The 15,000-nt window shown below is 48.5% G+C and overlaps 1 protein-coding gene across 1 annotated transcript in view; it reads right to left on the bottom strand.

Moving 5' to 3' along the window:
- Positions 1-15,000, bottom strand: part of LOC128685248 (A disintegrin and metalloproteinase with thrombospondin motifs 6-like) — a 267,981-nt gene that overhangs the window by 55,063 nt on the left and 197,918 nt on the right. The window contains exons 10-12 of the mRNA XM_070082935.1: positions 7,096-7,342; positions 1,212-1,421; positions 36-141 (exon numbers count right to left, since the gene is read on the bottom strand). Coding sequence (XP_069939036.1) covers positions 36-141; positions 1,212-1,421; positions 7,096-7,342 — 563 coding nt within the window. The remainder of the gene's footprint in view (positions 1-35; positions 142-1,211; positions 1,422-7,095; positions 7,343-15,000) is intronic.

The raw sequence follows: 15,000 nt of genomic DNA, 5'->3' as shown, positions 1-15,000 counted from the left end.
GCAGAAGCGCCCTCACATACACTGATAATACTTACGGTCGAACATGACTGGTAACCAGTTGTGGTGTTCGCCCTTATAAGGCTGCTGGTTGTGCTGCGAGCACTGTATTGCCCGGAAACTCACCCCGTTCTCCGGGCACTCCTGTTAACGGAAGACAACAACAGGACTGTTGTTAGTAATGCAACAACGGTACTTTAAATATGATGAAAAAAATGGGTAAGTCACTCTATTGTTCCCTGTCAGCACTCTGTCAGCACTCACCCTGTCAGCACTCTGTCAGCACTCACCCTGTCAGCACTCTGTCAGCACTCACCCTGTCAGCACTCTCCCAGATAGCACTCACCCTGTCAGTACTCTCCCTGTCAGCACTCTCCCTATTAGCACTTACCCTGTCAGCACTCACCCTGTCAGCACTCTGTCAGCACTCACCCTGTCAGCACTCTGTCAGCACTCACCCTGTCAGCACTCTGTCAGCACTCACCCTGTCAGCACTCTCCCAGATAGCACTCACCCTGTCAGTACTCTCCCTGTCAGCACTCTCCCTATTAGCACTTACCCTGTCAGCACTCACCCTGTCAGCACTCTGTCAGCACTCACCCTGTCAGCACTCTGTCAGCACTCACCCTGTCAGCACTCTGTCAGCACTCACCCTGTCAGCACTCTCCCAGATAGCACTCACCCTGTCAGTACTCTCCCTGTCAGCACTCTCCCTATTAGCACTTACCCTGTCAGCACTCACCCTCGTCAGCACTCTCCCTGTCAGTACTCTCCCTGTCAGCACCCACCCCATCAGCACTCTCCCTGTTAGCATTCACCCTTGTCAGTACTCTCCCTGTCAGTACTCTGGTGGTGTGGAAGTACTACAGTGTTACAGGTGTTACAAGTGTTACAGGTGACACTGTACTTGATAGATGTAACTAAAAAACTGCATGTTACAGGTGTTACAGGTGTACCTAGTGACGCTAATTTCAGTGACTCACCTGGATGCTACAAGTGTATCTAGTGACACTAATTACAGTGACTCACCTGGGTGTTACAGGTGTACTTAGTGACGTTAATAACAGTGACTCACCTGGGTGTTACAGGTGTACCTAGTGACGCTAATTACAGTGACTCACCTGGGTGTTACAGGTGTACTTAGTGACGTTAATTACAGTGACTCACCTGGGTGTTACAGGTGTACCTAGTAACAGTGATGAGCAGTGACTCACCTGTGTGTTACAGACCCGGTACTTCCTGCGGTCTCCAGTGCAGTACTTGCCACCGTTGGCAGGCGCGGGGTTGTCACAGTGCCTGTGAGCGTTGGAGACACCGGCACCACACGACCTGCTACATGACGACCACGACGACCAGCTACCCCAGTTACCATGGATAGCGGCGGGTCGTTCACCAATGGTCACACATTGACCTGACGCGCACCACTGTAACGACACACCAATGGTGGGCAGTGGTACACACCAGTGGTGAGGACACCACTGTAACCACACACACACACACACACACACACACACACACACACAGTTACCCACTCAGGGAGAGAGAGGACCTAGTAGCACTCAGTGAAGAGGCGGGGGCCAGGAGCTGAGTCTCGATCCCTGCAACCACAATTAGGTGAGTACACTGTAACGACACACACACTGTTGCCCACACACACACTGTTACTTACACACTGCTTCCCACACACACACACACACTGTTACTTACACACTGCTACCCACACACACACACACACACATACACACTGTTACACACACACACACACAGACACACACACTGTTATCCACACACAGTTACTCACACAAAAGTATGCACACACTGTTACTCACACACAAGTACACACACACTGTTACTCACACACACACACATGAGGCACTGGAAAACCTCATGCATCAACATGTTAGGGACACTACCAGAGAGAGAGAGGAGGATGAACCAGCAAGACTGGACGTCGTGTTCACCCTGAGTAGCTCGGATATCGAGGCCATCACATATGAAAGGCCCCTTGGAGCTAGTGTCAGCATAGTTTCTGATCCCCTGTATATGTATATGTTGTCTGGGTGTCATAGTTGGTGCCATCCATATTTTTTACATACACGACCCCTTGCTAGGCCCAGTGACTAGTTTGTGTGACGCCACGTGATGCCGAATGAGTGCGTGGAAGCGCTGCATCGGCCTCAGTTCCCCATAGGCCTAGCAGGCGACAGGACAGGCAGTTTGGGCTCTCCCTTATCACAGTCTGCAATATAAGCATTAACACCCAACGACTTGTGTTTAACTCCAACCATCAAATCTCCACGAACCTTCTCAATACTAGTGATCACGTGGTTCTGAGCTTTGAGTACATAGTAGAGTTACAAGTGGAGTGGGTAACAGCAGTAGGATGAGAAAGGCCAAACTACAAAAGGGGGACTACACGGGTATGAGGAACTTCCTGCAGGAGGTACAGTGGGAAAGAGAACTGGTAGGAGAGTCAGTAAACGAAATGATGGACTACATAACATCAAAATACAAGGAGGCAGAGGAAAGGTTTATTCTCAAGGGCAACAGAAATAATGGGAAGACTAGCACGAGCCTTTGGTTTACCCAAAGATGTAGGGGGGTGGGAAACTAAGTGCCCTAGAGAATGAAAAATGTACAGAAGACCAAGGACCCAGGAAAATAATGAGATCAGTATAAAAGCCAAAAACGAGTATGCACAGATAAGCATCGAAAGTCAAGTCTGACCCGAAGCTGTTGTATAGCCACATCAGAAGGAAGGCAGCAATCAAGGACCGGGTAATCAGGCTGAGGAAAGAAGGTGGGGAGCTCACAAGAAACGATCAAGAAGCATGTGAGGAGTTCAACATGAGATTTAAAGAATTATTTACAGTGGAGACAGTAAGGTCTTGGATGAAATACACAATCGAGGAGGAGGTGAAGAAGCTCCTAAGTAAACTTGATACATCAAAGGTGGTGGGAGAGGACATTTCTTCGTGGGTTCTTAGAGAGGGAGCAGAGATGCTATATGTGTCACTAACCACAGTCTTCAACACATCCATGGAAACTGGGCAACTACCTGAGGTATGGAAGACGACAAATGTAGTCCCCATTTCTAAGAAAGGAAACAGAAACGAGGCACTAAACTATAGACCAGTGTCACTGACGTGTATAGTATGCAAAGTCATGGAGAAGATTATCAGGAGGAGAGTGGTGGAGCACCTAGAACGGAACAAGCTTATAAACGACAACCAGCATTGATTCATGGAAGGCAAATCCTGTGTCACAAACCTACTGGAGGGGGGTGGGTAGATTGCATTTTCTTGGACTGCAAGAAGGTCTTCAACACAGTTCCTCACAAGAGATCAGTGCAAAAGACAGAGGATCAGGCACGTATAACAGGAAGGGCATTGCAATGGGTCAGAGAATACCTGACAGGGAGGCAAGAACGAGTCATGGTATGTGGCGAGGTATCACAGTGGGTGCCTGTGACGAGCGGGGTTCCACAGGGGTCAGTCCAAGGACCAGTGCTATTTTTGGTATATGTGAGTGACATGACAGAAGGGACGGACTGAGAAGTGTCCCTATTTACAGATCATGTGAAGTTAATGAGGAGAATTCTGTCAGACGAGGACCAGGCAAGATTACAAAGAGACCTGGACAGGCTGGACACCTGGTCCAGCAACTGGCTCCTCGATTTTAACCCCGCCAAATGCAAAGTCATGAAGATCGGAAAGGGCAAAGAGGGCCGCAGACAGAGTATAGGCTAGATGGCCAAAGACTGAAAACCTCACTCAAGGAGAAGGATCTTAGGGTGAGTATAATACAGAGCACTTCTCCGGAGGCACACATCAACCAGATAACTGCCGCAGCATATGGGTGCCTGGTAAACCTGAGAATAGCGTTCCGGTACCTCAGTAAGAAATCGTTCAAGACTCTGTACACCATGTACGTCAGACCCATACTGGAGTATGAAGCACCAGTTTGGAACCCACACCTGGTCAAACACGTCAAGAAATTAGAGAAAGTGCAAAGGTTTGCAACAAGGCTAGTTCCAGAGATCAGAGGAATATCCCACGAAGAAAGGTTGAGGGAAATCGGCCTGATGACACTGGAGGACAGGAGGGTTAGGGGAGACATGATAATGACGTACAAAATACTGCGAGGAATTGACAAGATGGACAGAGACAGGATGTTCCAGAGATGGGACAAAGAAACAAGGGGTCACAATTGGAAACTGGAGAGTCAGATGAGTCAAACGGAAGTTAGGAAGTTTGACACACACACTGTTACCCAGACACACAAACACACTGTTACCCAGACACACACACACTATTACCCAGACACACACACACTGTTACCCACACACACACACACTGTTACCCAGACACACACACTGTTACCCAGATACACACACACTGTTACCCAGACACACACACTGGTACCCAGATACACACACTGTTACCCAGACACACACACTGTTACCCAGACACACACACTGTTACCCAGAAACACAAACACACTGTTACCCAGACACACTGTTACCCAGACACACACACACTGTTACCCAGACACACAAACACACTGTTACCTAGACACACAAACACACTGTTACCCAGACACACACACTGTTACCCAGACACATAAACACACTGTTACCCAGACACACAAACACACACTGTTACCCAGACACACACACACTGTTACCCAGATACACACACACTGTTACCCAGACACACACACTGTTACCCAGATACACACACTGTTACCCAGACACACACACTGTTACCCAGACACACACACTGTTACCCAGAAACACAAACACACTGTTACCCAGACACACTGTTACCCAGACACACACACACTGTTACCCAGACACACAAACACACTGTTACCTAGACACACAAACACACTGTTACCCAGACACACACACTGTTACCCAGACACATAAACACACTGTTACCCAGACACACAAACACACACTGTTACCCAGACACACACACACACACACTGTTACCCAGACACACACACTGTTACCCAGACACACACACACACACTGTTACCCAGACACACACACTGTTACCCAGACACACACACACACACTGTTACCCAGACACACACACTGTTACCCAGACACGCAAACACACTGTTACCCAGACACACACACTGTTACCCAGATACACACACTGTTACCGAGACACACACACTGTTACCCAGACACGCAAACACACTGTTACCCAGACACACACACTGTTACCCAGACACACACACTGTTACCCAGACACGCAAACACACTGTTACCCAGACACACACACTGTTACCCAGATACACACACTGTTACCCAGACACACACACTGTTACCCAGACACGCAAACACACTGTTACCCAGACACACACACTGTTACCCAGACACACACACTGTTACCCAGACACGCAAACACACTGTTACCCAGACACACACACTGTTACCCAGACACACACACTGTTACCCAGACACACACGCACTATTACCCAGACACACACACTGTTACCCAGACACACACACTGTTACCCAGACACACACACTGTTACCCAGACACACACACTGTTACCCAGACACACACACAATGTTACCCAGACACACACACTGTTACCCAGACACACACACTGTTACCCAGACACACACACTGTTACCCAGATACACACACTGTTACCCAGACACACGCACAATGTTACCCAGATACAAACACACTGTTACCCCATACACACACACACTGTTACCCACCCACACACACTGTTACTCAGACACACACACACACTGTTACTCAGACATATACACACTGTTACCCAGACACACACACACTGTTACCCACCCACACACACTGTTACTCAGACACACACACACACTGTTACTCAGACATATACACACTGTTACCCAGACACACACACACTGTTACCCAGACAAACACACACTGTTACCCAGACACACACACACTGTTACCCAGACACACACACACTGTTACCCAGATACACACACACTGTTGCCCAGACACACACACACTGTTACCCAGACACAAACACACTGTTACCCAGACACAAACACACTGTTACCCCAGACACACACACTGTTACCCACCCACACACACTGCTACCCAGACACACACACACTGTTACCCAGACACAAACACACTGTTACCCCAGACACAAACACACTGTTACCCCAGACACAAACACACTGTTACCCCAGACACACACACTGTTACCCCAGACACACACACTGTTACCCAGACACAAACACACTGTTACCCAGACACAAACACACTGTTACCCAGACACACACACACTGTTACCCAGACACACACACACTGTTACCCAGACACAAACACACTGTTACCCAGACACACACACTGTTACCCAGACACACACACACACTGTTACCCAGACACACACACACTGTTACCCAGACACAAACACACTGTTACCCAGACACACACACACTGTTACCCCAGACACACACACTGTTACCCAGACACACACACACTGTTACCCAGACACACACACTGTTACCCAGACACACACACACACACACTATTACCCAGACATAAACACACTGTTACCCCAGACACACACACTGTTACCCACCCACACACACTGTTACCCAGACACACACACACTGTTACCCAGACACACACACGCTGTTACCCAGACACACACACACTGTTACCCAGACACACACACACTGTTACCCAGACACACACACACTGTTACCCAGACACACACACGCTGTTACCCAGACACACACACACACTGTTACCCGGCACACACACACTGTTACCCAGACACACACACACTGTTACCCAGACACACACACACTGTTACCCAGACACACACACACTGTTACCCAGACACACACACACTGTTACCCAGACACAAACACACTGTTACCCCAGACACACACACTGTTACCCACCCACACACACTTTTACCCAGACACACACACACTGTTACTCAGACACACACACACAATATTACTCAGACACACACACACTGTTACCCAGACACACACATACTGTTACTCAGACACACACACGCTGTTACCCACCCACACACACTGTTACCCACACTTGTGGTGAGACTCACCTTGTGTTTACCACACTGGGTGCCCTCGGCAGCTGGTTCCATTCTGGTGATGCAGCGGTTGTCTAGATGGCACCAAAGAGTCTGGCACACTCTTTCAGTGCCCTCAATACCGGCACAGTGCGTGGCAGCAGATCCAAAGCTGAGGCGGCACTGGTGGTCAGCGTCGTACATGGCACCAGGTGGAAGCTGGGGGAAGCTGTACTCCACCTGGGGAGGCTCGTCCTCCAGGCACGACCCCCAGTCCTTACTACGGGGGGAGAAGACACAAAAAACACACACTCAACACATCGTTACGTACACAACACACACATACACTGGAGACTGCAAGTAATGGCTACCTTTCGCACCATTAACTAGCCACACTAGCGACTAGTTAATGATCCAAGTGAGAGCAAAACGTCGTGATATGTTCCAGTCTCCTGTGTCAGGGTTATTTGTATTGTTCCAGTCACGGTATTGTGACTTAATATTCTGTAACACATGGTTGGTATTAACTTAGTGAGAAGAGGTGCAGTTATTCCAATATTGTGTGATAGAACACTAAATTGAACACTGGGTAGAACACTGTATAGAACACTGGATATAACACCGCATAGAGCACTGGATAGGTAGAGCCTCCCATCCATCCCCACGCGCTGTACAAACTACCTACCATGCATCCCAGGTATCCCAGTGGTTAGATACTACTCTCAGGTAACCTCCAGGTATCCCAGCATCTAGTAACTACTCTCAGGTAACCTCCAGGTACCCCAGAAGTTAGAGACTACTCCAAGGTAACCTCAAGGTATCCCAGTGTCTAATGACTATTCCCATGCAATCTCCAGGTACCCCAGCGGTTAATGACTTCTTCCAGGTAACCTCAAGGTATTCCAGTAGTTAGAGACTACTCACAGGTAACCTCCAGGTATCCCAGTTGTTAATGACTACTTCCAGGTAATCTACAGGTATCCCAGTAGTTAGGGACTACTCCCAGGTAACCTCCAGGTATCCCAGTAGTTAGGGACTACTCCCAGGTAACCTCCAGGTATCCCAGTAGTTAGGGACTACTCCCAGGTAACTTCCAGGTATCCCAGTAGTTAGAGACTACTCCCAGGTAACCTCAAGGTATCTCAGTTGTTAATGACTACTTCCAGGTAATCTACAGGTATTCCAATAGTTAGGGACTACTCCCAGGTAACCTCCAGGTATCCCAGTAGTTAGGGACTACTCCCAGGTAACCTCCAGGTATCCCAGTAGTTATTGACTACTCCCAGGTAACCTCCAGGTATCCCAGTAATTCGGGATTACTCCCAGGTAACCCCCAGGTATCCCAGTAGTTAGGGGCTACTCCCAGGTAACCTCCAGGTATCCCAGTATTTAGGAACTACTCCCAGGTAACCTCCAGGTATTCCAGTAGTTAGAGACTACTCCCAGGTAACCTCCAGGTATCCCAGTTGTTAATGACTACTTCCAGGTAATCTACAGGTATCCCAGTAATTAGGGACTACTCCCAGGTAACCTCTAGATATCACAGTAGCTAGGGACTACTCCCAGGTAACCTCCAGGTATTCCAGTAGTTAGGAGCTACTCCCAGGTAACCTCCAGGTACCCCAGTAGTTAGGGACTACTCCCAGATAACCTCTAAGTCCCAGTAGTTAGGGACTACTCCCAGGTAACCTTCAGGTATCCCAGTAGCTAGGGACTACTCACAGCCAACCTCCAGGTATCCTAGTAGTTAGGGAATACTCCCTGGTAACCTTAAGGTATCCTAGTAGTTAGGGACTACTCCCAGGTAACCTCCAGGTATCCCAGTAGTTAGTGACTACTCCCAGGTAACCTCCTGGTATCCCAGCAGTTAGAGACTACTCCCAGGTAACCTCCAGGTATCCCAGTAGTTAGAGATTATTCCCAGGTAATCTCCAGGTATCCCAGTAATTCGGGATTACTCCCAAGTAACCTCCAGGTATCCCAGTAGTTAGGGACTACTCCCTGATAACCTCCAGGTATCCCAGTAGTTAGGGACTACTCCCTGGTAATCTCTAGGTATCCCAGAAGTTAGGGACTATTCCCAGGTAACCTCCAGGTAACCCAGTAGTTAGAGACTACTCTCTGGTAACCTCCAAGTATCCCAGTAGTTAGAGACTACTCCCTGGTAACCTACAGGTATCCCAGTAGTTAGGGACTACTCCCAGGTAACTTCCAGGTATCCCAGTGGTTAAAGACTACTCCCAGGTAACCTCCAGGTATCCCAGTAGTCAGGGACTACTCCCAGGTAACCTCCAGGTATCCCTATAATTCGCGATTACTCCCAGGTAACCTCCAGGTATCCCAGTAGTTAGGGACTACTCCCAGGTAACATCCAGGTATCCCAGTATTTAGGGACTATTCTTAGGTAACCTCCAGGTATCCCAGTATTTAGGGACTACTCCCAGGTAATCTCCAGGTATCCCAGTAGTTAGGGACTACTCCCAGATAACCTCTAAGTCCCAGTAGTTAGGGACTACTCCCAGGTAACCTCCAGGTATTCCAGTAGTTAGGGGCTACTCCCAGGTAACCTCCAGGTATCCCAGTAGCTAGGGACTACTCACAGCCAACCTCCAGGTATCCCAGTAGTTAGAGATTATTCCCATGTAACCTCCAGGTATCCCAGTAATTCGGGATTACTCCCAGGTAACCTCCAGGTATCCCAGTAGTTAGGGACTACTCCCTGATAACCTCCAGGTGTCCCAGTAGTTAGGGACTACTCCCTGGTAATCTCTAGGTATCCCAGTAGTTAGGGGCTACTCCCTGGTAACCTCCAGGTATCCCAGTAGTTAGAGACTACTCTCTGGTAACCTCCAAGTATCCCAGAAGTTAGGGACTACTCCCTGGTAACCTCCAGGTATCCCAGTAGTTAGGGACTACTCCCAGGTAACTTCCAGGTATCCCAGTGGTTAAAAACTACTCCCAGGTAACCTCCAGGTATCCCAGTAGTCAGGGACTACTCCCAGGTAATCTCCAGGTATCCCTGTAATTCGCGATTACTCCCAGGTAACCTGCAGGTATCCCAGTAGTTAGGGACTACTCCCAGGTAACCTCCAGGTATCCCAGTAGTTAGGGACAACTCCCAGGTAACCTCCAGGTTTGGTAGTAGTTAAAGACTACTCCCAGGTAACCTCCAGGTATCCCAGTAGTTAGGGACTACTCCCAGGTAACCTCCATTTTTGGTAGTAGTTAAAGACTACTCCCAGGTAACCTCCAGGTATCCCAGTAGTTAGGGACTACTCCCAGGTAACCTCCAGGTTTGGTAGTAGTTAAAGACTACTCCCAGGTAACCTCCAGGTATCCCAGTAGTTAGGGACTACTCCCAGGTAACCTCCAGGTTTGGTAGTAGTTAAAGACTACTCCCAGGTAACCTCCAGGTATCCCAGTAGTTAGGGACTACTCCCAGGTAACCTCCAGGTTTGGTAGTAGTTAAAGACTACTCCCAGGTAACCTCCAGGTATCCCAGTAGTTAGGGACTACTCCCAGGTAACCTCCAGGTATCCCAGTAGTTAATAATTATTCTTGACAACAATTCTAAGTGTCCTCGTTGTGATTGTTGAGGTACTCTGGCAAAGTGCTGAGGATGCCATTATCAAAGTGTGCTTGTGTACTCACTTATATATGGTTACAGGGGTCGATTCATGGTTCCTGGCCCCGCCTCTTCACTGGTCACTACTAGGTCCACTTTCTCCCTGCTTTATCAACTTTATCATACCTCTTCTTAAAACTATGTACGGATCCTGCCTCCAACTCATCACTCTCCAGACTATTCAACTTCCTGACAACTCTAAGACTGAAGAAATACTTCCTAACATCCCTGTGACTCATCTGAGTCTTCAACTTCTAGTTGTGACGCCTTGTTGCTGTGTCAAATCCTCTCAGTATTTTATGTATCGTTAACATGTCTGCTCTATCCTTCCTGTCCTCCATTGTCGTCAGGTCGATTTCCTTTAACTTCTCCTCGTATGACATTCCCATTATCTCCGGCACTAGTCTTACTGCAAAATTGTGAACTTTCTCTAATTTCTTGATGTGCTTGACCAGGTGTGGGTTCCAAACTGGTGCTTCATACTCCAGTATGGGCCTGATGTACATGGTGTACAGAGTCTTGAACGATTCCTTACTGAGGTACCGGAACGCTATTCTCAGGTTTGCCAGGCGCCCACATGCTGCAGCAGTTACCTGGTTGATGTGCGCCTCAGATTCTTTTCCTTGAGTGAGGTTTGCAGTCTTTGGCCCCCTAGCCTGTACTCTCTCTGCGGTTTTCTTTGCCTTCCCCGATCTTCATGAATTTGCACTTGGTGGGGTTAAACTCCAGGAGCCAGTTGCTGGACCAGGCTTGCAGCTTATCCAGATCCTTTTCTAGTCCCGCCTGATCCTCATCCGATTTAATTCTCCTCATTAACTTCACATCATCTACAAACAGTAACACTTCAGAGTCTATTCCTTCCTCCATGTCATTCACATATACCAGAAACAGCACTGGTCCTATGACTGACCCCTGTGGGACCCCGCTCGTCACAGGTGCCCACTCTGACACCTCGTCACTTACCATGACTCGTTGTTGCCTCCCTGTCAGGTATTATCTGATCCATTGCAGTCCACTTCCTGTTATACCTGCCTGGGCCTCCATCTTTTGCACTAATCTCTTGTATGGAACTGTGTACTCACACAATTGTGGCTGCAGGGGTCGATTCATAGCTCCTGGCCCTGCCCCTTCACTGGTCGCTACTGTGTTAGTTACCATTTTGTCCTAGGCACATGTCGATTAGACACTAGGCCTGTTGTATATGAGTACGTGTGCGTGTGTGTGTGTGTTCGTGTGTGTGTGTGTGTGTGTGTGTGTGTGTGTGTGTGTGTGTGTTCGTGTGCGTGTGTGTGTGTGTGTGTGTGTGTGTGTGTGTGTGTGTGTGTGTGTGTGTGTGTGTGTGTGGGTGTGTGTGTGTGGGTGTGTGTGTGTGTGTATGTGTGTGTGTGGGTGTGTGTGTACTCACCTAGTTGTACTCACCTAGTTGAGGTTGCGGGGGTCGAGTCCGAGCTCCTGGCCCCGCCTCTTCCCTGATCGCTACTAGGTCACTCTCCCTGAGCCGTGAGCTTTATCATACCTCTGCTTAAAGCTATGTATGGATCCTGCCTCCACTACATCGCTTCCCAAACTATTCCACTTACTGACTACTCTGTGGCTGAAGAAATACTTCCTAACATCCCTGTGATTCATCTGTGTCTTTAGCTTCCAACTGTGTCCCCTTGTTACTGTGTCCAATCTCTGGAACATCCTGTCTTTGTCCACCTTGTCAATTCCTCTCAGTATTTTGTATGTTGTTATCATGTCCCCCCTATCTCTCCTGTCCTCCAGTGTCGTCAGGTTGATTTCCCTTAACCTCTCCTCGTAGGACATACCTCTTAGCTCTGGGACTAGTCTTGTTGCAAACCTTTGCACTTTCTCTAGTTTCTTTACGTGCTTGGCTAGGTGTGGGTTCCAAACTGGTGCCGCATACTCCAATATGGGCCTAACGTATACGGTGTACAGGGTCCTGAACGATTCCTTATTAAGATGTCGGAATGCTGTTCTGAGGTTTGCTAGGCGCCCATATGCTGCAGCAGTTATTTGGTTGATGTGCGCTTCAGGAGATGTGCCTGGTGTTATACTCACCCCAAGATCTTTTTCCTTGAGTGAGGTTTGTAGTCTCTGACCCCCTAGACTGTACTCCGTCTGCGGCCTTCTTTGCCCTTCCCCAATCTTCATGACTTTGCACTTGGTGGGATTGAACTCCAGGAGCCAATTGCTGGACCAGTTCTGCAGCCTGTCCAGATCCCTTTGTAGTTCTGCCTGGTCTTCGATCGAGTGTATTCTTCTCATCAACTTCACGTCATCTGCAAACAGGGACACCTCAGAGTCTATTCCTTCCGTCATGTCGTTCACAAATACCAGAAACAGCACTGGTCCTAGGACTGACCCCTGCGGGACCCCGCTGGTCACAGGTGCCCACTCTGACACCTCGCCACGTACCATGACTCGCTGCTGTCTTCCTGACAAGTATTCCCTGATCCATTGTAGTGCCTTCCCTGTTATCCCTGCTTGGTCCTCCAGTTTTTGCACCAATCTCTTGTGTGGAACTGTGTCAAACGCCTTCTTGCAGTCCAAGAAAATGCAATCCACCCACCCCTCTCTCTCTTGTCTTACTGCTGTCACCATGTCATAGAACTCCAGTAGGTTTGTGACACAGGATTTCCCGTCCCTGAAACCATGCTGGCTGCTGTTGATGAGATCATTCCTTTCTAGGTGTTCCACCACTCTTCTCCTGATAATCTTCTCCATGATTTTGCATACTATACATGTCAGTGACACTGGTCTGTAGTTTAATGCTTCATGTCTGTCTCCTTTTTTAAAGATTGGGACTACATTTGCTGTCTTCCATGCCTCAGGCAATCTCCCTGTTTCGATAGATGTATTGAATATTGTTGTTAGGGGTACACATAGCGCCTCTGCTCCCTCTCTCAATACCCATGGGGAGATGTTATCTGGCCCCATTGCCTTTGAGGTATCTAGCTCACTCAGAAGCCTCTTCACTTCTTCCTCGGTTGTGTGCACTGTGTCCAGCACTTGGTGGTGTGCCCCACCTCTCCGTCTTTCTGGAGTCCCTTCTGTCTCCTCTGTGAACACTTCTTTGAATCTCTTGTTGAGTTCTTCACATACTTCCCGGTCATTTCCTGTTGTCTCTCCTCCTTCCTTCCTTAGCCTGATTACCTGGTCCTTGACTGTTGTTTTCCTCCTGATGTGGCTGTACAACAGTTTCGGGTCAGATTTGGCTTTCGCTGCTATGTCATTTTCATATTGTCTTTGGGCCTCCCTTCTTATCTGTGCATATTCATTTCTGGCTCTACGACTGTTCTCCTTATTCTCCTGGGTCCTTTGCCTTCTATATTTCTTCCATTCCCTAGCACACTTGGTTTTTGCCTCCCTGCACCTTTGGGTAAACCATGGGCTCATCCTGGCTTTTTCATTACTCCTGTTACCCTTGGGTACAAACCTCTCCTCAGCCTCCTTGCATTTTATTGCTACATATTCCATCATCTCATTAACTGGCTTCCCTGCCAGTTCTCTGTCCCACTGAACCCCGTTCAGGTAGTTCCTCATTCCTGTGTAGTCCCCTTTCTTGTAGTTTGGCTTCATTCGTCCTGGCCTTCCTGCTTCTCCCTCCACTTGTAGCTCTACTGTGTATTCGAAGCTTACAACCACATGGTCACTGGCCCCAAGGGGTCTTTCATATGTGATGTCCTCGATATCTGCACTACTGAAGGTGAATACTAAGTCCAGCCTTGCTGGTTCATCCTCTCCTCTCTCTCTTGTAGTGTCCCTTACGTGTTGGTACATGAAGTTCTCCAGTACCACCTCCATCATCTTAGCCCTCCAAGTATCTTGGCCCCCATGTGGGTCCAAGTTCTCCCAATCTATCTCCTTGTGGTTAAAGTCACCCATGATCAGGAGCTTTGCCCTGCATGCATGAGCTCTTCTGGCCACTCTAGCCAGTGTGTCAACCATCGCTCTATTGCTCTCGTCGTACTCTTGCCTTGGCCTCCTGCTGTTCTGTGGTGGGTTATACATCACTGCTATTACCACCTTGGGACCTCCAGAGTGAAGTGTTCCCACTATGTAATCACTTTCTTCTCCGCTATCTCCTCTCTCCAGCTCATCAAAATTCCAGCGATTTTTGATCAGCAACGCCACTCCTCCACCCCCCCTGTTCCCTCTGTCTTTCCTCAGGATTTGGTATCCCGTTGGAAAGATGGCATCTGTTATCATACCTGTAAGCTTGGTTTCTGTGAGAGCTATGATGTCCGGTGATGCTTCTTTGACTCTTTCTTGCCACTCCTCCCACTTATTTGTTATTCCATCAGCGT

This window comes from Cherax quadricarinatus, chromosome 8 (genome assembly GCF_038502225.1).
Source record: "Cherax quadricarinatus isolate ZL_2023a chromosome 8, ASM3850222v1, whole genome shotgun sequence".
NCBI classification, from domain to species: domain Eukaryota; kingdom Metazoa; phylum Arthropoda; class Malacostraca; order Decapoda; family Parastacidae; genus Cherax; species Cherax quadricarinatus.
This window is presented reverse-complemented; position numbering and strand designations above follow the sequence as displayed.